The 23,744-nt window shown below is 31.6% G+C and overlaps 3 protein-coding genes across 3 annotated transcripts; 2 read left to right on the top strand and 1 right to left on the bottom strand.

The window, feature by feature from the left end:
* Window positions 1-4,608: 4,608 nt before the first annotated feature.
* Window positions 4,609-6,665, bottom strand: LOC102613244 (tetrahydroberberine oxidase-like). Its single transcript, XM_006492530.3, has 2 exons — window positions 5,991-6,665; window positions 4,609-5,677 (listed from the first exon to the last, which is right to left on the bottom strand). Exons 1-2 carry the CDS (start codon window positions 6,625-6,627, stop codon window positions 4,701-4,703), a joined length of 1,614 nt encoding a protein of 537 aa, XP_006492593.2. The 5' UTR covers window positions 6,628-6,665; the 3' UTR covers window positions 4,609-4,700.
* Window positions 6,666-8,298: 1,633 nt separating this feature from the next.
* LOC127902189 (uncharacterized) lies at window positions 8,299-9,587 on the top strand. Its single transcript, XM_052441006.1, has 2 exons — window positions 8,299-8,362; window positions 8,506-9,587. Exons 1-2 carry the CDS (start codon window positions 8,299-8,301, stop codon window positions 9,585-9,587), a joined length of 1,146 nt encoding a protein of 381 aa, XP_052296966.1.
* Window positions 9,588-13,386: 3,799 nt separating this feature from the next.
* Window positions 13,387-13,848, top strand: LOC127902188 (uncharacterized). The gene has a single exon (XM_052441005.1). It carries the CDS (start codon window positions 13,387-13,389, stop codon window positions 13,846-13,848), a length of 462 nt encoding a protein of 153 aa, XP_052296965.1.
* Window positions 13,849-23,744: the final 9,896 nt, after the last annotated feature.

The raw sequence follows: 23,744 nt of genomic DNA, 5'->3' as shown, positions 1-23,744 counted from the left end.
CTTATAAAATCTTAGATTTCTACTTCTATTGCTATTATCTAATCATGCTTTTCTATAACAATTAACAAAGATCAATAATCAAAATGTACCTTAATTTTCTCTCTTAGCACATGCACTTCACATTGATATAACTTTAATCTCATAAATCTCCCTCTTGTTTTGCCCATGGCTGAACCTTGGAAGAGAAATGTATTTTCTTCTTCTTTCTTCTCTCTCTTTTCTTCTTCTTTCTTTCTATCAATCTCTCTCTCTTCTAATAGGGATGGAATATTTTTCTTTTATACTAAGGTATTAAGTTTACCAAAAAAAAAGGTATTAAGTTTACTAAGGATGCGAAAAGACTTAATTACCTTTAATCTATGAAATGACTAAAATGCCCTAAAAAGGTTAGGGGTATTACAATGCTATGAAACTTTTATCATTGAATGTCCAGTATGTCAATGGGCATGTGCTCTATAAATTTTGAGATTTTTTCTATAAGGGAATAATTTATTAAGCATCAGAGATCATGCGCTGTTCTATTTTGGAAATGGGTATTGTGATTATTTAAGATTGGTTTTAAGAGATGCTTATAAAGAGAATTTTGAAGACTTGGAGTTTATGATTATGATTTAATTTATGCTCTTATTACAATTTTATTATTGACTTTAGGGCAAGGCTATTGATACTCTTTTTGTTACTTATAAATGCTGAGAGATTAGTAGATTAAACTTGTAAATGAGTCACAATAAATACATGTATATGTTTGACATGTTTGAAAAGCCTATTTTAATATTTACAAGTATAGAATTATATGAATTTCCCATGTATTTATGTGTTGTGTTGGTATGTGTTAAGCATTTTTGTGTACATTAGCACATGTATGCAAAAAATTGGATTTTAGCAAACTGATTTTGAAGAAAGTTAGTTTTCTATTTCTTTTGGAAACTTAAATTCGTTACTTCCTTGGTAGGCAATCTATATGTTATGTTATGAGATAAGTGGGTGAAAGACGTTTGCATGAAGCTCAAAATGAGTATTATATAATATTATGAATGTTAAGTAGGAGTCCTACTAAGTTAGAATTAAATGAAGGTAGTTCAAATGATTTGAAAAGACATGTAAAGTTTAAAGTTACAAAGGAGGTTTTAATGAATTTGTTTTATGATGTTCTGGAAGGCCATTGCATATCATGCATTTGCATTTTATATAAATATGTATGTATTTTGATACATAAAAAATTGGGTTGCTTACTAAATTTGTACTCATTATTATTTATTGTGATTTCCAAAGATCAAGATTAATTTATGATGAGTGAGGAGAAGAGTTTGAATTAAGGATGGTAGATGGTTTGACAAAATTTTAAAGTCTTCCGCTATTTAATGATTGGATTTTTGTATATTGCATAGATTTTTTAAGTTTATTTATGAATTGTATCTAAGGACCACCCTTTGATTCCCTACGGAGTTTGAGGGTGTTATTTCACCTGTTTGGTTTCATAAATGGTCACTTAGACCTTTTTTTTATCATACCCTTTGACTATGGTTAAAATAAATAAAATTGTGTTTTAATAAGACAAAAATCATATATAAATATCGTTATTAATAAAATAACACACACACACACATATATATAATGACAATTATTTCTGATATTAAGTTATTATTAGTCTATCCTGATTAATTTTACTAATAATAAAATTTATTAAATTAAAAATTGACTTTAAGATCTATATTAATACAGACATAATTATAAAAAATATTATAAATAAATGATATAAAGTTTTAAACTACTTTGTGTTAAGATCTAAAGTCTTCTTTAAGTTGGTATGTTATAACAGTTTAGGATTTGTAAGTCCCAAACTGAAAGTCTATATTGTTTGGAAGACCTCTTTATTTATGTATTGATTTTCCTGAAATTACAACTTTGTTCTTTTATTTAGGGAGACTACATAGTACACAAGGAGACTTGTTTTGGAAGCAAATCAATATTAAAAGGTAATATGGATTCTTACTATGATTCATTATAAGACTATCATACTATTCTTATAAATTGGGATGTATTCCACGCAGTAAAAGTAGTTCACCACAAGCATGCGGGAATATTATCAGATGAACAACACCGTAAGTAGTATTTGGTGAATAGTATTGGTGAAAAATGTCTTGAATAGTACTAGTGAACAGTAATTGCCAAAAATATTCATGGAGTTCTAATATTTATATTCATCTCACTCTTAGATGTACTATTTTTTTTATTAGTCTCTTTGGGATAAAGAAGTCATTTGCAACAACGAATGGATTTTACATTAAGGTTGTAGACAAGAAAACAAAGGATGTTAACCAAGCATATTCAACTAAGTAGATTCAATTGAGATGGTGACAAGAGTAAGGAGTCTGAAATCGTGTAAGAATCTAATAGGTTGTAATCTTCTTAATACTTAGTGAATTGCTTAATAAGTAGGTGTGGTTTCATGGAATCTTGGATATAAGCTTGTGATCTGAACTATGTAAAAATCCATATGTGCTTTATTTTCCATAATTTTTATTATTTGTATTTAAATAATTAGTTTAATTAATTAAGAATAATTGACCTACATCTATAAAATATACCTAATTTTTTAATTGACCTACATCTATAAAATATATCTAATTTTTTCTTACACTCGAAGAGCCCGTTTGAGATTGCTTTTGGGAGGCTCAAAAGTGATTTTAAAAATGTAAAAGCAAATTGTGGTGTTTGGTAAATTTAAAAAAAAATAACTTTTGGCAAAATTACCATGTCCTACAACACAATTAAAAATAAAAAAATGAGCAGTTTTTTGAAATTTGATTTTGATAATTACTTTTATACTTAATACAATTCCATATATATCCTATATATTATAAAAATCTAAAATTATCCTTATTATTTAGGAAATAAAATCATTAACATTAAAGATATTATTATTATTAACAATTATATTGAGATAACAAAACTGAAAATAAAATTATAATGTAAAATAATTATTTAGTTATCAGTCATTATAGGCACACAATAAAAATATATATTTGTTTATAAATATTTATATAAATTATATTCTATATTATATGTAATTCAATCATTTATATTATAACTATTTAACAGTAACATTTATCAAATATATACAATTAGTTAACTAAATAAATAGACCGTGTTTGTTAAATTGTTTTCAATGTTTGTCGTTTTAGTTGACCAAATAAATAAATGGTCGTTGATCTCCTGTTAATCAAGTAATTGAAACTTTGTTCATCACCCTAATCATTTTTACTTTGCCATTTGATCCTATATATCCACTCTTTTCATTTGTACACACCCTCTATAAATCCTTCAATTGTTTTCATTTTGTGAACTCAATTAGAACCCTTTGTTTGAAGTATTTCCTTTCTTCATTCCTCAAATTATTTTCAGGGTTTCTCTTAAGAACACTTTGCTTTGCTACGTACCAATAAATCAAATATTATATTTATGAATAATAAATTTATTATTTTATTATATTTATGAATAATAAATTTATTATTTTATTATATTTATGAATAGTAAATTTATTATTCACATTAAATAAATGAGATTGAATTAGAATGAATCAAATTTATACATATATGTTTACTATTTTTTTTTCACTTCCAATCAACGATGAAAATTATTAAGAGGGGACCCTTTTACGTAACAATAAATTACAATCATGGAGATGCTTTATTAAAGTATATTGCTGGACAAAGCAGAGTGTAAACTGATCACAAGTTGCCACTTGTACAATTCAATATTTCAAATATTATAATTTTTAAGTTTAAATGACAATTTAAAGATTTACTGTATGTCACAGTATAAAGATTGAAATTGACTTGCGAAGACAATGAGAAGCGACAAAGAATTCTTTAATCAGTGGACAGCCTACGAACCAAACTAGATAATATTTATTATGCTATGCACGAAAAATACAAGCAGAAAATCCTTCCAAAGTAGAAATTGTCTAACAGTGCAATCACATGTGTCACGCACACATCAAAGAATGCATTAATAAAAGGGTTAGTTTTGTCCTGCACCCAACAGTTTCAACATTTTTCGCCACACACCCATATGTTTCGAAAATATTCACTCCACACTCAATTCCGTTAATTTGACCGTTTATTCTAACGGTCAAAGGGTAAATTTGAAAATTTATATCCTAAATATTATTTGATGATGATAAATTAAATTTATTTAATAATTTAATTGATGAAATTATTATTAATTACCTTTAAATAAAATTTTTTAATGTAAACATTAATTATTAAATTAACATTTTATCTCATTTTATTTTTCTCTAATTTAAGATAAGGGGTATTTCGGACATTTACTTAAATTTCAAATAGCTCCGTTAAACATAACGGTCAAATTAACGGAATTAAGTGTGAAGTGAGTATTTTCGAAACATATGAGTGTGTGACGAAAAATGTTAAAACAGTTGGGCGCAGGACAAAATTAACCCATAATAAAATTCACGCCGAAAGCCAAAGCAGCAATTATAAATTTTTTTAAGCGAACCTGACGGTGCTAGCAAATATTTATTAATTAAAAAGAAAAAAAGACAAGACACAACTTGTCAAGAGCACCTTACTACAAAAACATTAAAGAACTCGAAAGCAGAAATCATTTAGCAATATAATAATCACGTACATGTATCTGACCCTGCATTGTGTTAACAGGGGAAGCATGGGACTTCCTCACAATTCATCTTTCACCAAGTTGAGAGGCGGGATGCTTTGTTCATTTCTGAAGAAATTTTCAGGATCCACCATAGTTTTCACATGCACCAGCCTGTAGAAATTGTTCTTGAAATACTTTTTGCCCCAAACACTAGCTTCCTGGACGCTTGTGTGGCCTAATTTGTTATTTGTTCCGATGTCAAGATCCCTATAATTAATATATGCTGTTCTAGGATTTTTGGCGACATAGGGAGTCATATAATTGAACAACGTTCTGAGCATATTGACATGCCTTTGATATGCGTCATCAATTGCTTCTTGTCCCCATTCCGCATAGTATAAAAGTGTGTATATGTTGCCAGCTCTATGTGGGTACGGAATTTCGGACTCTGAAATCTCACTAATCTTCCCACCATATGGGAAAAACACTAGAAGGCCGTTGGTTTTCTGATCCTGTTCAAAAAATATATCATAAATTCCTTGGAAAGCTTCTTCAGGAATTGGCTCTGTCAAATAATCTGCTTTTCCTATGAAAGGCCTTTTGGGAAAATTCCTACCACGCAATACATCCATATCAATCGACTCTCTAATCTCAAATCCATCGAGATAGACGATAGATTCAACAAAGGTCATTTCTTTGCAGTCTTCTTTAGTCAAACCGAGCTCAGGAAAGCTGTCCTGCATCAAGCGAAGTAGCCTATCAACCCCACCAAGAAACAATGATGTGAACAAAGAGACCATGGTGGAATTCTCTCGGAATAAGAAGGGTGAAATGAATAAATCTTCGTGAACCCGGTCTGCTATGTACTGCCATTTGTTAAGTAGCTTTGTTGCATTTTGTTCTAAGGTTCTCGGGACGGCGAATACAGTCACAGTTGACGGAACAGCGACTAGATTTATTTTCCATGAGACAATGATTCCAAAGCTAGCTCCTCCGCCTCCACGAATGGCCCAAAATAGATCTTCTCCCATTGATTCTCTATTTAGAAATCTACCTGAAAAGAAGCAAAACATAGATGGAAAATGTAGATAAATCAACATATGATTGGATGTGCCTTGGCCAAGGTAATAATATTTGATTTGAGCTTTGTCCGCCGCTAATTTTTTTTTGGATAGGAAAACAACTGATTGAATAATTCATTTATTTCCAAATTATGTTGATTATATAATTTCTTGACTCTCCGTTATTTAAGAAAATGATTAGAGAGATCTTCAAATTCTATCACCTGTATAAATTCACCTTTTAAGCCTACTTACAAATAAGAGTCATTACTATTTTCTCTTTATTTTTTCTTTAAAATTTCTCACCTTTGACGTCAATCATGTGCGCATCAACTATGTGATCAGCAGCAGCACCGTACTTACGCAACAAGGCACCGTAGCCACCGCCACTAAAATGTCCACCAACGCCCACACTAGGGCAAGTTCCTACTGGAAAGGCTAGCAGATTCTGACTCTTCTCAGCAATTCTATAATTAAGTTGGCCAACGGTAGCCCCAGATTCAACCCATGCTGTTTTATCTTCTACATCAACACTGATTTCACTGAAATTTATCAAATCAATGATGATGAAAGGAACGTCAGAAATAGAGGAAAGACCCTCATGATCATGACCTCCACTTCGTACTCTAATTTGGAGACCATTTTTTTTGGAGCATTTAACGGCTGCTTGAATTTCGGACACGTGAAATGGGGTGATGATGAATAGAGGTTTCGGGTTTGCGGGGGTTGAGAAAATGAGATTTTGTATTGAAGCCTTCAATACTGATGAATATGAGGCGTTGTTTTGGGTGTAAAGCACTTCAGAAATGGTGTCAGACTGCAGAGAAAGACATTTGAGAAATTTTTCATGATTTTCAGCTGCTAAAGCCACCCCATGAGATAACAATAAAAGAGAAGAAATAAATGAGAGAATGTTTGGGCACATCAAACCGTGAGGCTTCATTTCTTTTGATGTTACTGATAGATTCGCTCAAAGGAGCCGAAGATATTAACCTATATATATGCACGAATGATCAGGAGTGCATTGAAGAATCAAAAGTCAATGGCTAAGTGTGAATTCACTGCCAGCCACATACGGGTGGACCAAGCCCTTTTTGCTAGCGCCGCCCCCGCTAATTTCTTAAATTTATTGTAAATATTTTTTGTAAATATCGGTGATGAGATCTCAAAACTCTTAAAAGAAATATATGTATTTAACAAAAAAATTGGCAACTTTGTAATAAATAAGCTAATAATCTAAATTATTAAATTTGTACGGTAAAAAATTATTTAATGAAATCCTAATTTATTTTATTGATAGAGATGCTGAAATATTTAGATAATTTAGTGTAACAAAAAAGAAAAGAACAAGTATGACTGTGAAGGAAATGTGTCATGAAATTATGAAAATATTGTTGATTGTTACTATATACTTCTTTATAACTTCTTAGTAATTTTAATATATGGAGATATATTTCTTTTGCTTAGACGAATCATAACATTTGTTTTATAATAAATTAAAGTAGTAGCAACATTCTAGTTCCTAATGATTTCAATTTATTCAATAAATATTAATTTAATTATTTTATGAAAAAGGCATCTAATTTCAATTAAAAAAAGGAGCTTAGATTGGGAGCATATTTAAAAATATTAAAAATTATATTGTTTTATGAAAAACTGAAAAATCAAGAGGTATTAATAAAAATTTTTGGAGCTAGACCAAGCTACAGCCCGGTTTAGCCCTAGTAATCAACACAAAAGCACTAATTAGAAAAACATAGGTTATTTATATAGAGGAGAAGGACCAACGCTCTCTTCAAATTTTGCCTCAGAGGTTTGATAGAGTGTATTTAAATAACTTTTATTAAATGGCGACTCTAATTTTAATTATGAGTGATGTATATATATATATATATATATTGTTGGGATTATGTGCTATTTTAAAGCTTATTAATTTATTTTCTTATTAATAAAATATTTGAGATATTTTTCAATTGCATAAATATATTGAATAAGGCTCGTTTAATCATATTATATGTATTTATGTGATCATTATATAGATTCACAAAAGACATAAATACAAGTTATCTTACGATTAAATAAATTAAGTTTGCAATTGATAAATAGAGTTGGGCGCTCTATTTATGTTTAGACTGTAGTAAATTCATTGAATGATTTGTCTTAATCATGTATGAATTTACTGATGTAGTTTGACTACATTGAGCTGGATCACATATAAAATTTAATTAACCTTGAAATAATTGTCAGACTTATTAAATCTCATAGGCATTGATTTTACTGTAATCTTAATCTTGAGTTAGTTATAATTTCATGATTGTAATTGTTATTCCATTTGAGTTTTCAATAGGCACGACACACACTTGTAGTCAAAATTACCCGATATCTTGGTGGGAGCAATTATGAGTATTGGAGTTATAGTTTAACAATATAGAATTTGTACAACACATCTCTTGATGGGTTTTCGGCACTTGATCATAGAATTCTCTGGTCAGAGTGTGTCAATATATTTATTATGTTGAAAATAATCACTAGAGAAAACCAGTAAGTATCAAGGAATAAACTATATATTAAAGTCTCCTTCAAAGGTTCTCTCTCTCTTAGAGGAAACCGCAGAATGGCAGTAGTACAGGATTGTCATAATCCTTCTCGGGTCACCTACAAGTTGGGTGGGTATGGAGGTTAGTTTTTGGTTTGAGAGAACCGCGACGTCTTTGTGAGTTAGTAGAAGTCCAGTAAGGTGCAATAAAGAGGGAGCTCCTTTTAAGTAATAGTTTATTCGATTGTGGCAGTACAAATTAATTCTCTTTGTCTATGGATACAGAGGAATTAATTAAAAAATGCAGCTCCATTGCATTGGAAGAAGAAGAAGAAGACAAGATTATGTACGAGGGAAAGATAAAGGAAAAAGGGGAAATACTTGCAGCTCATTGCTTGATTGGAAAAATTCTTCTCAATCGAGGAATACACATAGAAGGGCTGAGAAATGCTATGAGGCAAGTATGGAAAACCTTTAGAGAAGTGAAGATTGAGAGTTTGGGAGAAAATTTTTTCATGTTCAAATTTGGCACAGCGGAGGATAAAAAGAGGGTGTTTTCAGGGGGCCCTTGGCACTTTGATAATTCCCTAATAGTTTTTTCAGAGCCAAAGGGAGTGGGGGATGTCAAAAAGCAAGCATGTACACACACCTCCTTCTGGGTACAGCTGCACAATGTGCCTCTCATGTGTATGGACAAATATGCAATTCAGAAGCTGGGGTCTTTGATAGGGAAAGTGGAAGAAGTGGACACGGATGAAGGGGGGGAATGCATAGGGCCTATTTTTCGAACAAGAATATCAGTGAATGTTACCAAGCCACTTAAAAAGATTATCTTTCTCCAACAGGAAGATGGAGCCAAAACTCCAATCGGAATCCAATACGAAAGACTTCCGGATTTCTGTTTCTGTTGCGGGTTAGTAGGCCACCAATACAGGGAGTGCCTGAAGTACAAGGGGCAACCAAAGGAAAATCTAGCCTACGGAGTATGGTTTAAAGCTTTGACAGTAGCTGAATGGAGCCGGAAAAATAGAGGGAAAGGAAAATGGAGTAGAGAGCACCAGCAAGGTAATCCGGGAATGGGGAACACAGAAGACCAGAACCAAGTCCAAATCAGACAAACCCAAAAAAACCCAAATACGGATAACGGGTCGAGTCAAAGTGATAGCGGTCAACTCATAACCCCAATGGAGGCAGGGAGGGAGAAAGAGGTAGTCGAAGAGCATTTAATGCCAGTAGCTGTGAAAGCTACAAATATCAGAGATAGCAGACATGATGCAGGGCATGAAAATCTGACCAACGCAGGTGGAAAATGCTCACCTAGGGAAATGGAGGGCAAGGCGGGAAAGTGGATGGGTCAAAGCATTTGAACAAAGGGCTATCCAAACCACACAAAAGGAAAGAAGTCAAAATTTGTCGGAAATTGAGGAGTCAGTCAATGGGCCGGTAAAAACCAACCCAAGGCCCAAAACCAGGAGATGGAAAGCCAAAGCAAGAGAACAAACTGAGAGAGGAAGTATCTTCGAGGGAAAAGCAAAGACTAAACGCCCAAGCAGTGCAATTAGTGGGCAAAGTCCAAAGTCAAAACGAACTAAGTTAAATAGCCCAAGTAAAGCTCTCAACAACAAACTCTAAATTAACGCCCCTGCCATGAAGATTCAATTGGCGTGGGAACAACACAGTGATATGGCCTTGGAGGATTTGAATACAATTCCAGAAGATAAAGCGGCGGGAGCTGGTGAACAGCCCCGCCGACAGTTATGAATCTCTTAAGTTGGAACGTTCGGGGTTTGGGGAATCCCCGGACGCGCCTAGCTATAAGAAAAATTCTCCAAAAAAATAAAATTCAGCTCTTTTTTGTTTGTGAAACTAAGTTGGAGTCAGCACAAGTAAGAGAGGAATGCATAAAGCTTAATTTTGATAAGTGCTTTGCAGTAAGTAGAAATGGGAAAAGTGGAGGCATAGCTATGATGTGGAGCTCAGATATTAATGTCAACATCCTCTCTTATAGTAGACATTACATTGATGCGGAAGTGCAATGTGGTAGAGGTAAAAAGTGGCGATGCACTAGAGTTTACGGGCACCCAGAAACGCAGCAGAAAAAGCACACATGGACTTTATTACGAAGGCTGGCAGGTTTGTCTTCAAAACCATGGTTGTGCTTTGGGGATTTTAATGAAATTTTGAGCTTGAACGAGAAGAGCGGAGGGAATGAAAAGAACATACGGTTGGTGTCTGATTTTAGAGAAGCAGTACGAGATAGTAAGTTGACTGATTTGAGGTACAGAGGATATCAATTTACATGGAGTAATGGTAGGTTCGGTCCACACTTTGTGGAAGAAAGGTTGGATAGATTTCTTTGTAATGAAGAGTGGGGGAATCACTTTCAAGAGATGGTGGGCACAAATTTAGTTAGTGTAGGGTCGGATCATTACCCAATAATGATGGAAGTAAAAGAGAAAGGGTCGGGGTTGCAGTATGTGAGAAAGACTTTTCCTAGAGTGCATTTCGAGGACATGTGGAGCTCTTATGAGTCCTGTAAAGACATAATTAAAGCCGAATGGGAGAAATATGGCACAGCAGCAGGAGAAAGCCCAATTAATCAATTCAAAGCAGTGGCTAAGTCTTCTTTGGCTCAGCTGAAGTGGTGGAGCGAGGATGAATTCAGAGGGAGGGACAAGAAGCTGAACATGTTGACGCAAGAACTCCAAAAGGCAAAGCAGAACAAAGTGCAACATAAAGAGGCCAAGGCGATAAAGAAAATTGAAGAACAAATCCACAACATTTTGCTCGATGAGGAGATTTATTGGAGGCATAGAGCTAGAACTGACTGGCTGCAAGCGGGTGACCGAAACACGAAATTTTTTCACTCAAAAGCTACAGCTAGAAAGAGGAAAAACAAAATATGGGGAGTGGAAGATAAAAATGGCGTTTGGACAGAAAATGGAGAAGCTGTGGAAAGAGAGTTTTGCAATTATTTCCAGCAACTTTTCACTTCCTCAAACCCGAGCCAAGAGCAAATGAATGCAGTTCTGGAGGTTTTAACGCCAAAGGTTACAGTTGCTATGAATAACCAGTTGAATGCCCCATTTACAACAGAGGAAATTTCAGAGGCCTTGTCCCAAATGTGCCCCACAAAGGCACCTGGTCCGGATGGCTTGCATGCAGTCTTTTTCCAGAAGCATTGGCAATATGTAGGCAAAGCTGTAACCCAAATCTGCCTGCACATTCTGAACGAGCAAGGTAACCTCACCCCCTTAAATCATACTTTCATTGCCTTAATTCCAAAGGTGGCCAGACCTAGGAAAGTCTCTGAATACAGACCCATCAGCTTGTGTAATGTAGTGTACAGGATTGTAGCCAAAACTATAGCTAATAGGCTAAAGCAAGTGCTTCACCAGATTATTTCCCCATATCAAAGTGCATTCATTCCCAATAGAATCATTACTGATAATGTTATTATTGGGTACGAATGCCTTCACAAAATAAGGCACAGCAAAGGGAGGAAAAATGGGTTAGTTGCTCTTAAGCTAGACATTAGCAAAGCATATGATAGAGTTGAGTGGGGCTTCCTAGAGCAGATTATGAGGAGGCTGGGCTTTACTGAAAAATGGGTGCATTTAGTCATGAATTGTATCACGACACCCTCTTTTTCGATAATCATAAATGGAGTGGCCACAAGTTTAATCCAACCGCAAAGGGGGTTGAGGCAAGGGTGCCCACTCTCACCTTACTTGTTCATTTTGTGCGCAGAAGTTTTCTCAAAATTACTCATGCAGGCAGAGAAGGAGAAAATGATCCATGGCCTCAAGTTCGACAAGCAAGTGACGGTTTCACATCTATTGTTCGCTGATGACAGCCTTGTCTTCACCAAAGCATCTATTGAGGATTGTCGAAACTTAAAAGCAATCTTCGATTCCTATGCAGAGGCCTCAGGACAGATTTTCAATTATGAGAAATCTTCAATGTTTTGCAGTGGAAAGCTTTCAGCGGAGCAAATATCAACCATCAAGAACATTTTCCAATTAAAGATGGTGTCTAAATATGAAAAGTACTTGGGACTACCTTCTATGATCGGAAGAAAAAAGACGAGTTTCTTTAACGAGGTGAAGCTGAAAGTGCTGAGCAAGATCTCAAATTGGCAGCATAAGTTTTTCTCAAGCGGAGGCAAAGAGGTGCTGATAAAGGTTGTAGCCCAGGCCGTTCCGGCTTATGCAATGAGCGTTTTCAAAATCCCATCGACATTATGTGAGGACATTCAGAAAGCAATGGCAAAATTCTGGTGGGGAAATAAAAAAGAGAAGAATGGGATTCATTGGGCAAGGTGGGAGAGAATGAGTCATGCCAAGCATAGAGGAGGATTGGGCTTTAGAGACATCTCCAGCTTTAATCAAGCATTGGTAGCAAAACAAAGTTGGAGAATTATCCAAGATTCGGAATCATTAATGGCAAGAGTTCTCAAAGCAAGATACTTCAAACATGAGGGCTTTCTAAATGCCAAAATAGGTACCAATCCATCCTTTATATGGAGAAGTATCCTATGGGGCAGAAAAATAATCTTAAAAGGCACAAGATGGAGAATTGGTTCTGGGGAAGAAGTTCAAGTTTATAACAGCAATTGGCTGCCAAGACCAACAACCTTCAGACCAATATCACCAAGAACACTTGCTGCAGATACTAAAGTGGCAGACTTGATAGACCCCGAAAGAGAATGGAAGATGGACTTAATTCGACAGCATTTTGTTCAGGACGATGCAGATATCATTCAAAGGATTCCCCTCCCAAGAAGCTCAGCAAGGGACGAGCTTTGTTGGCACTATGATAAGCTTGGGAGATACTCAGTCAAAAGTGGCTACCAGATAGCCTTAAAAGAAAAATTTCAGAATGTCCCAAGTAGCTCAAAACCGAAGCCAAGCCAATGGAATGCCATATGGAAGCTTGATCTCCCTGAGAAGTTGAAGATTTTTATGTGGAGGGCTGCAAAAAAACTTACTTCCAACAGCAAAAAATCTATGGAAAAGGAAAGTGATACCAAATCCAACATGTCAAAGATGCAATCAGGGAGTGGAAACTAGTTTTCATGCTCTGGTAGAGTGTAAAGCTGCAAAAAAGATTAGGCAACATTCATCGTTAGCAGTAGTGGAGAGGCCATCCTCTCATGGGGGGAGTATGTTGGATGTTTTTCTAGATACATCAAGGCTGAGCAAAAAAGAGGCTGAGCTTCAGATTGCTTATTGGTGGGTTACATGGTATGCACGAAACCACTTCCTCTTCAAGAGGAAGAAGCTGGATCCTTTAATCTCAACTGCAAAAGCTGAAGCAGTGGTAGAAGCTTTCCGAAGATACAAAAAGCCAGAGCACCAACAAAGGGAGAGCACAAAGGCAGAGGGAGCAAAGCAATGGAAACCCCCACCCAAAAACTGGTACAAAGTAAATGTGGATGCTGCAATTGACAATCAAAGACAAAGAGTGGGATTGGGAGTGGTTGTAAGGAATGATAATGGAGACATTGTGGCAGCAGCCATCAAGCTTTCAACTTTCAATGGAGAAGTATCTTTTGCAGAAGCTGAAGCAATTGAATGGGGAATGCAAGTGGCAAGAAGTGCAGGCATAACCTCTGTTATTTTTTAATCTGATTGTCAAGTGGCTGTTGACTTGGCAAACAACAGAAAGGGTAGCAAAACTGAGATCTTTTGGGTGATTTCGGATATCAAAAGCAGGAAAAAAGACTTCCAGGAAGTTAAATTTCAACACACCCCTAGGTCTGGTAATGTTAATGCCCATACCTTAGCTAAGATAGCCTTAAAAGGTGCAGAGTCTGTTGTATGGCTGGGAAATATTCCAGCACAAATTCTGTGTTTATTTTCTTCTTATTAATGAAGTTTTTTCCCTTCTCAAAAAAAAAAAAGTATCAAGGAATAAGATGTAATTAAATCGATTGAACAGTTGAGATATCGAATTAATTAACGATGTGGTACAAATGATTATGCAGTAAAGAAATCAATGTGGCTTGGGACGAATTATTATTCGAGCATATAATTATGGAAGTCAGTTCCAATCTTTTAGTGGAGTAGATTTGGAATTAAATAATTGGGCTAGTTTAATTACAGGCCTAATTATTGTAGCCACTATTGTATGTTCCCAAATGATCCCCGGGTTAGTTCATTTAATTGACTGCACCACTACTGGATTAATAAGTAAGATAACTAGCTATTTGAGTTAAAAGCCTAAATATATTATTTAGTGGGAGGCTCCATGTAATGTGCTTGTGTCTAAGGGGCCTTGTGTTAATTTACAAGGTCGGCCCCTATGACAAGAAAAAAGTAACGTTACTTTTGGTTTATTATTTTTAATTTAAATCAAACTTGATTTAATAGAATTAAATAATATAAAAAAATAGAGTCTAGGGTTTTCACTAGAGAGAGATAGAAAAAGTCTTATTTTCTCTAAAGAAAAATAGATGAGCCACTTTATACATATCAGAGAAAAATATTTTTCTCTATTGTTGAGAGAAAAAGATTTTTCTCTCTATTATTGAGAGAAAACTTTTCTCGTGCTAGTTGCTTCTTGGTACTAGACTCTCAAAAGGTGATGTTGGGTACCTTTTGTGTGTGTGTGTGTGTCTGCAAAATTATTAGTAAAGTACTTCTATTTGACATTCATTTTTTAGTTTATTAGAGCTCATGTGCTTATATCTCTCTTTTGCATATTTTTCTAATTTGAAAAATACAAGTAGAGCATTATCTTTATGCATCAAGCAAACATGCTGGTGCTAGCTAGAATTGTTATGAACAAACAAAGTAATTGAATTGAAATTGTAATGCGGAGTTAGTAATTAAATAAAAAATTAAGGTATTGTTTGTCTTTTTGTCCAAAATCTGAATGTGTCTAATTTTTTCTAAAGTTTAAATAGAGTTGAATGCGAATATTTAAATGACATATTTATTTTTCCTTTTTAAATATGTGAACATAAGTGTCATCTTGTTTGTTTTTATAAATAGAAAACATCTTTAAGTGTGGTTATTTGATATTTATGTCCTTGTAAATCAAATAAAAAAAAAGATATTAGTTTTTATAATTTAGAAAATAAGTATATTCTATAGAGATATCTTTGGAATATAATATTTACTTCTTATTCAAATCTTTTTTTTTCATTTAGACAAAAAAACACAAAAAATTACTTTTTCTATCAACCTCTAAAATCTCAAATTTCAGACATTAATAAAATTACTGCTATCCAACCACGTTACCAAACAAAGATTTGTCAATCTCAGCATTACTTATTAAGACAGTCAATCCTAAGTTGGTTTTTCGATTCTCATCATTTCTATTTTTGTTTCAATTATTTTGAAGTGTTCGGTGACTAGTTTTTTAAATCTTGATTGGATATGTAATACCTACAAGATACTTGCCGCATTTTGATTAAAATTTGACGAACCGTGGAAAAAATTCAAAAGAAAAATATTATCCTAATCTCCCTCTCTGAATGAATTTCAAAAGCTTGTATAAAAATAAATAAATTGTATAGAATTATCTCATTTCAACTGTCAGATGACAAAGCAATGAATCCTACTATAAGATCAATTAACTTTTTATTAATATTAAATGTAGTAAATTTCAAAATCTTATTCTTAAATCCACCATTCTACCTAATCATATAGAAGGTGGTGGGAAGTTGCATAAAGTGTTTCTCCCTTCATAAATATATCACTGGACTGATATTAGTAGTCCAATATATCTCGCCGGCACAATTTGGAATTATATTGGAAAAGTCAACTTTTTGGTTAATTAATAATTTTCCATGACGTAGGTAGCCATCAAGTCTTCAACATTTTTTGAATGCAAAAATATAGACTTATACGTTCTATATAAAATTAACTAAATATGACATAATTAATAATTTAATAATTATCAAAAATTAGAAAGTAAACTCCGTGGTTGATTGCCGGTAAAACTGGTGCTTCCCCCACGCAAGTCTTTAAACATTTTTTTATTTGCCATGTGTTTGACAAACGCATTTTATTTATTCATTAATTACATTATAGTTATTATTTTATTATTTTAAATATCAATAAATATAATAAAAGGTTTGTGAACAAAAGAAATTTCTATAATCTTTTTAGACTTGACTAAGCCAAAACCCACTATGGCAATTGGCAATGACTAGTCTGTGGTCTTCCTTTGCTGCGCATGATGTTTGTATTATAGTCACAAGTGTACAGGTCTATTAAGTAATTGATCGGTAATGAAAAGGACAAACGAATAGAAATAATAAAAAAAAGAAGGTCAAGTCAGTTTAAATTTAAATTAATTCAACAGACAATAAAATTTATCAATTTATTTTTAAAATGTCATAAGCACATAGATCATAATTTAAATTATGTGAAATTATTTGTTTTCTAAGATTAGATGATCTTTAAATAGTTTTACTTGACTGGCGCTAGTTAAAGAAAGAATTATTTGACTGAGTGTCATAATGAGAGTTTATGGGCACAAAATAAGAATTCAAACTTCAAAGCGATCAATTGAGCTCATCACAGCCGATTGATTGAATCATCATGAGGAACCTCTAGAAGAGTGTTGAATGGCTGAGGATAAACACTGCAGTCATCGTCAGGTCAATGTGATGATAAACATTGAAGGGTCATCTTGCGGTCAATGATAATTAAAATTTTATTCTCAAATTAAGTAAATATTATCATGATAGTTGATGGATGTGATTGGAGCCTAATTTATGTCCCTAATAACTTGATTAGTCAGTGTGCGGTTGGGAGGGGTTAGGTGGGGTAATTAAAAATTAAAACCACCCACCAATCCAACCACAGGAAGCAGCGGGATGGAGCCGCAAAATTTTATGCGTATTTTAGCATTTCTATTTTGATACATTTCCAATCTCTACTAAGTTGCCTTAATTACGTAAGATGTTATGGAATCTACTATAATTATGTAGGGAGATTGCCAATTTTCCCCCTACAATAATTAATATATATTATTTTTCTCCTTATTATTTTTATAATGGCCAAAAACTATTTTTATAACATAAGTTTACAATATTACCCTTATTTTCAACTACTCTTTTATTTATATTTATTATAAATTAAATAAATGACATGAATAGAAACTAAATAAAAAATTAAGCATTAAAAATAAGAAATATATGTTTTGATATGAGAAACAAATTAATAATAAAATTTTTTCTTGTACTTATTTATTTTGTGAAAATTTTCTTATAAGAAAGTTATTATAAAATGATAAAAAATTATTATAAGAATATTTGAATGACAAATAAAAATTTATTATAAGATAAATAATAAAATATTTTACCTATACTTTTTACATTTAATTTTAAAATATTACAAAATGTTTATTATTAAAAAATGTTCACAAAATAAATAATTACAAGAAAAAAATTTTAGTATTAATTTTTTTGCTCATATCAAAACATATATTTCTTGTTTTTAATACTTACTTTTTTTATTTAGTTTCTATTCATATAATTTATTTAATTTATAATAAATATAAATAAAATAGTAATTAAAACTAAGGGTAATATTGTAAACTTATACTGTCAGTGGGGTTTTTTACCATTATAAAAACAATAAACGGGTAAATGATATATGTTAATTACTGTAGGAGAAAAGTGGCAATCCCCCTAATTATGTATATAAGAGTCGGGTCTTTTTAAATTATATTCAGTGTAATTTATAATTATTAAAAATAAAATAAAAATATAGGACTGACCCTACCTAATTTACTTATTTATTATTTATTTTATATTATTTTTAATAATTATAAGTTACACTGAATAAAACTTAAGCATTGTCTTCAGAGTTTTGTTTCTATTTTTAATCTTCTTGGTTAAAGAAAATTCTTGTGGCGACTAAAGTGGATGTTCGTAACTGTCACATCGACAATAAATCACTAAAAATCCATATGTCTTTTTTGTTTCTTTATTTTTGGAAATGTGAGATTATAATGTGCATTATCTTCTATACAGTGTAGTAATTGATTGTAGTCCAATATGTTTCCGCAATGATTTACGATTGCAACTCTTTCTTCAAGAAACAATCGATGTGAAAACCAGAGTCGTACGAAGAGGCAGTTTGCTTTTGATAGAAGCCTAAAATTATTAAAATAATTCATGTTAATAATAGTTATATGGAGTTTGTTACCTTTACATAATGAGATATCAAACATAAGACACTGGACAAGCGTATCATGTAGAAATCGGCACGTAGAGCTACTATAAATACAAGTTAACCTGTTGGAGCTAGTTGAAGCCGGTTGAAAAAATGGTCAAAGTTAGAGTGATCCCTCTCATTGTCGACGCAGCCATGAACGACATGCATTTTGTGTTTTGCCTATAGCACAATAAATTACGGATGGTAAAATTCAGATTTGAATCCGAATGTAGGTGCATCTGGATCCGCATCCGAATGTGTTAAAATTTTATCCAACATATGATGTTTAATTTGTCAAAAAGTAGCAACGAATGGGAAACTGGCTGAATTGGTTTGTTTCGAATGATGGGCAACCTGAACAAATGGCTCGAGGATTGTTTGTGGAGGGTAAAAATTAAAAATCTAAGAGGGAATGCTCTAGGACCTATGAAAAGTGGGAAAAATTAAATTTTGAAGAGTGCTGGTTTAGGCCTCTAGGGATTATAAAGTTATAGAATCAATTAAAGTAAAATGGATTAAAATCTTTTTAATAGAATAAGATAGTAATTAGACTAACTATAATTTTTTAAATTCAATTCTTCGGAGTACATTAATACTTTTGATAGCAACAAATAGAATTCAAATTATTATTGAAATATAGTATCTTTTTTTTAGCTATATTGAATTTAGTTTCATTAGAAAAATATGTTATATTGTGAAGAGTTTACACTTAAGTGATAAAATTTGAAGTATAGCCACAGATTCAATTGAAATTGCTAGCAAATTCAATAATCAAAAAATAATATAACTAATAATCCAAAATCAATATAATTAAATTGGGACAACTAAAACGCTGCTAGATTTTTTGTTATTGTATTTAATAATTCAAAAAAAGTTATAATATGAGACACTTACAATTAACATTAGGATATATTGGATTGTAAGTATTATGGATGCGTTTGGCACATTATTTTGTACTATATTATTTTAGTTATATTGCATTATATTGTATTGTATTAAGGTATATCACTGTTTGGTGTAATATGAACTCTATTATATAAAATAGTATCATTTTATATTAATGTTAAAATTAAATTAATATTATTTTAAATTCATTAATATTTTAGGGTTTATTATTAATTTTTGAAATTAAGTATAAAATAGTTATTTTTATATATTAATTTTTATAATAAAAATGATTTAATAATAAAATATTACATAATTATGTTATTTATTAATAATATTATATTATATTATAATTTATTTCTATTTATTAGTTATTATAATATATGATAATAATGTCAAATATAATTGTTTAATTTAAATTTATGTTCAAATTTAGCGTGTTTGTAAATAATAAATGATTAAATAAAATTTATAAATTTATTTTTACTCAATATAACGATAATAAAACAATTCTATGTAATGAAAATAAAATAGCGTATTATTATTTTCTTATTAGATATTTCGATTTATTATATCTTATATTATTATTTAAATTATTATATTTATTTAAATATAAATAAAATTTAACAAATTCATAATTTATTAAATAATAAAAACTTAAATGATTATATTTAAAATATGAATATTATTTTAATGCAATAAAACCTAAATTGCACCTTCCATGAACTTGTTTATATACATTTTATTGTATTAACTATATTTTTAATAAACGCAATACAATCAGAAACTACATCCAAACATGGGTTGCCATAAAACAATACTCTAATGCAATTATGAAAACTATGTTGTACGTCATGTAATACATGATATGAACAATGTAATCATTTGAGATTAATGAAACACTCTTATTTGATAGAAAATGATATCAATAGTGAAAATATATTAAATTTATCCCCGACCACTATAATACTATTAATAACAATTGCATTAACATTATCTAGTACATTAGACAAGTGCTGTCGTGTTGATGAGTATAAGTTGTATAACGTTCATTACCTTTAACATATTATACCTAAATCCTTAACTGGTAATAAAATTTTATATAATAATTAATTTTACTTAATACCTATTTTAATGTTTTATGTAATAGAAAATAATAAGTGTTAGGGGTCAATTTCATAATAAAAGTGGTACTTGTAATCGCACGTAATAGACACTATATTTAATCGCATACATCACGAAATTGGGATAAAATTTTGGTAATTACCCTACTTGCTAACAGCTGATTTGTTTGTGTTGTTTTGGTGTTTTAAATTTTACCTTAAAATATCTCATGTTTTGAGCATGCAAAAACTAAATGGTTAATTAATTTATTTATTTTTTAAAATTGCTAAAGTCATCATGCCACACTGCTGACACAAGTCCAATCCATCATGGCTAAAATAATGATAAAAAATGACCGACAATCTTTTGGGTTGAATGACACAAGTCCAATCCATTATGGCGTACTTTTATTGATTAAGTAGTCAAGTCATAGGCTGTAATTTAAAATTTCAACATTTTCTGGCACGTGCAATGTATGTGAACAAATTCAACTCTTTTTCTTTTTTTTAATCCACAACCACTTGTTGACAAAATAAGTTTCAAAATTGTTAACATCTAAGCCCTAATAAACAAATAATAATTTTAAAATTCTGGATTTTTTTTCTCTGTCCCTCTTCTTGTCTCGTCACGTGCTCCACGTAAAATTTTTGTCCTAATAAATAATAAGATAGGTTTGTAGAAAATCAACCAATTAAATTTGCACAACCATAAAACATACTTTTTCAAGCTGATACAACATCAGAAAACATCATCAAACAACCATTAATTGAAGGATTTTGTTAAGTTATATTTTTGGTAACTTATATTTCAATTAAAACATGTAAAAATAATAATGTGAGTGGTGGGTTAAGTGAGTCTCTATGCAATTTTTATTTTATTTTAATTGAGATGTAAGTTCCAGAAAATGTAATTTAGGAAGACCCTTAATTTAATTGATTTGAGAAGAAAGAGTAGTTATTGAAGCGGATCAGCTGTGCATGCATGCATACATATAATATCTATTGAAATCATTAACTCCAATAAGCAAACTGTACAGAGATCTCCTTTTGAGAGCTATCGATTTATTTGAGTAGAAGAAGAAAGCAAGAAGGAATTAGATAACCATAATTAGAGGGAAGTTAAATTAATAAACAAATAAATAAAAGAGACGAACGTGGAGAAGGGCTGAAGAAGAGAGGAAGGAAACAAAGACAATTATGTCTCGGAACTTGAAATCTTTAACTTGTTTGATTTTTAACGAACAAAAAGGACTCCAATTGTAATTAGCTAAATAATTTTTCTCCTTTCTTTTATCATGGGTAAATGGTTTTTTTCCTGTAACAAGGAGTTACTGGTGTAAGCAGATAATTAATGTGACTATAGTTGTTGACAAGATCAACAATATTACCTTTACAGATTCAATCTCAAGAGCTCGTATGTGTTTTATGAAATGAGAGAGAAATATTTTATATGTTGATCTTTTTCTTTTTTCTTTTTCTCCAATCAAATAGTATGTATATGATTGGATGTTATAATTTAATAACTTCTTATTATCACAGCGTTTCATGTTCTTTATTGAAGGTTGTAGAATGTTTTTATAATCAAGATGATTAGTGAATTTGGAGGAGAGTTAAAATGTCCCCTTTTCGGCTCCGTTTCATTTTGTAAAACTACAATATTACACTTTAATTTTCAATCATTTTGGCCCACGGGAAATGCCATGCTTAGGAACGACATGGGCCGTGTCGTGGCCTGGCACAACAAAGCATGAGCCTATTATAGGCCCACCTCCAATCTTTTGATTTTAAAATTTACTTTGTTTTCTAAATTTGTAAATTTACATTGATAAATCTATTATCTAAATTAATTTAAATTTAATTGAATGATTTGAATCTTCGTTAATAATTTCATTTTTAAAGAATATATAGAAATGCTACTCAATTAACTTAAAAATAACATTATTTGAGAGACAGTTGAAATCTAGGCATAACTCCGCTCATTAATAGGCAACCTTCTCAATACTTAGATTTTAGGTTTGAGTCTTAATACTTTATGCAGTATGCGTGTTTAACAAATAAAAATTTTAAAACATGACCCATGGTTCACGTTTGTTGTGCCATGGCTCATGTTGGGCATCAAATTTAGTTTTTGTGCTTGATATTGCCAGCCCAATGGCCATCTCTAACCATGGGTAAATAAATTTAATTTTGAACTAAAGGTAAGTATTAAGCATTACATAATTAAAACACAAGTAATATCCAATTTAAAATAAAATATAAAGTGAAGCGCTTTCTTAAATTCAAAGGAAGTAATATCTAATTTAAAATTATTTTCAAAAAATTTTACAAAGTTAGTTAGGGGCCGCACCCCAGCTAGTCCTATATATAGTGATTCCATTACTTAGATTGAAAAACAGAATTGAAAATTTTGGGGCCTAAACATCCATAGCTTTGCATTGACTAAGTTCATTTTTTAAGGTATAGATAAACACATACAATTAAGAATCGAGAAAAGCATACATTTTACTGATTTATTCATTCTATTTAATGCCTTGGAAGGTTAATTTATAGGTCTTTCAAAATACTGCTTTGGGATAAAAGATGGTTTTGATGGGAAGATTCTAGTTTTAAATGTTCGCTTTAACAAAATCTTTGTCGCCACAGAAATATTCTTACAAAGATATTGGAATGCTGGCGTGGGCGGTAACAAAAATACACATTAACTAGAAAATCTCAATTACGATGACTTACGCTGTTTGACAGTGATGAAATAATCTCCCCCCTCTCTCTTTAATTCCAGTACTTTATTCCAAAGTCCAAGGCCCCACAATTACGATGTGGGCTGGACCTTCCTACTTGCATGGGCCAATAAGCTCTTACTTTTTTAACTTTGTATTTATTAAAAACAAAATAATTTAAAAAAGGATGCAAAATCTCTGAAATATTAAAAAAAATCAAATTTTATTGTTCTCACACATTGCTTATAGTGCTATTTTCATATTGCTAATAAATAAAAATTGTTTCCTTATGTTAATATCACTTAAAATTAATATCGAATGAGAAATAAAAACTTAAAATAAAAAAATAAAAAAGAGAGATATGCACAGAGCAATGAAATATAAACTTCATGTATGTTACCACCCTAATATAATACAAAGAGGAGCATGCAAGTACCCATAAACTATCAAACTTCTCTTTGGCGCCAAATCCTCTCTCTCCCTCCTAATCTAAGCCCAAAAGAGGAAAAACAAAAAATAAAAGAAGATATGCTTTGAACATAAAAATACCATAACAAAATCAAGCTAACTTAAACAAAAACACCAATAAATTAAAGCCCTAATAAACGAACAAATATATTTATAAAAAAAATCAAGTTTCC

This window comes from Citrus sinensis, chromosome 5 (genome assembly GCF_022201045.2).
Source record: "Citrus sinensis cultivar Valencia sweet orange chromosome 5, DVS_A1.0, whole genome shotgun sequence".
Taxonomy (NCBI): domain Eukaryota; kingdom Viridiplantae; phylum Streptophyta; class Magnoliopsida; order Sapindales; family Rutaceae; genus Citrus; species Citrus sinensis.
The sequence above is the reverse complement of the archived record's forward strand: the minus strand, read 5'-3'. Positions and strand labels throughout refer to the sequence as shown.

What these genes read in the sequence shown, in the direction of transcription:
- LOC102613244 (XM_006492530.3), bottom strand. Translation starts at nt 6,627, where the DNA reads ATGAAGCCTCACGGTTTGATGTGCCCAAACATTCTCTCATTTATTTCT. An exon ending in GCACATGATTGACGTCAAAG is followed by an intron (nt 5,678 to 5,990) that starts GTGAGAAATTTT and finishes GCTTCTTTTCAG; the next exon opens with GTAGATTTCTAAATAGAGAA.
- LOC127902189 (XM_052441006.1), top strand. Translation starts at nt 8,299, where the DNA reads ATGGCAGTAGTACAGGATTGTCATAATCCTTCTCGGGTCACCTACAAG. An exon ending in CAAGTTGGGTGGGTATGGAG is followed by an intron (nt 8,363 to 8,505) that starts GTTAGTTTTTGG and finishes CTATGGATACAG; the next exon opens with AGGAATTAATTAAAAAATGC.
- LOC127902188 (XM_052441005.1), top strand. Translation starts at nt 13,387, where the DNA reads ATGTTGGATGTTTTTCTAGATACATCAAGGCTGAGCAAAAAAGAGGCT.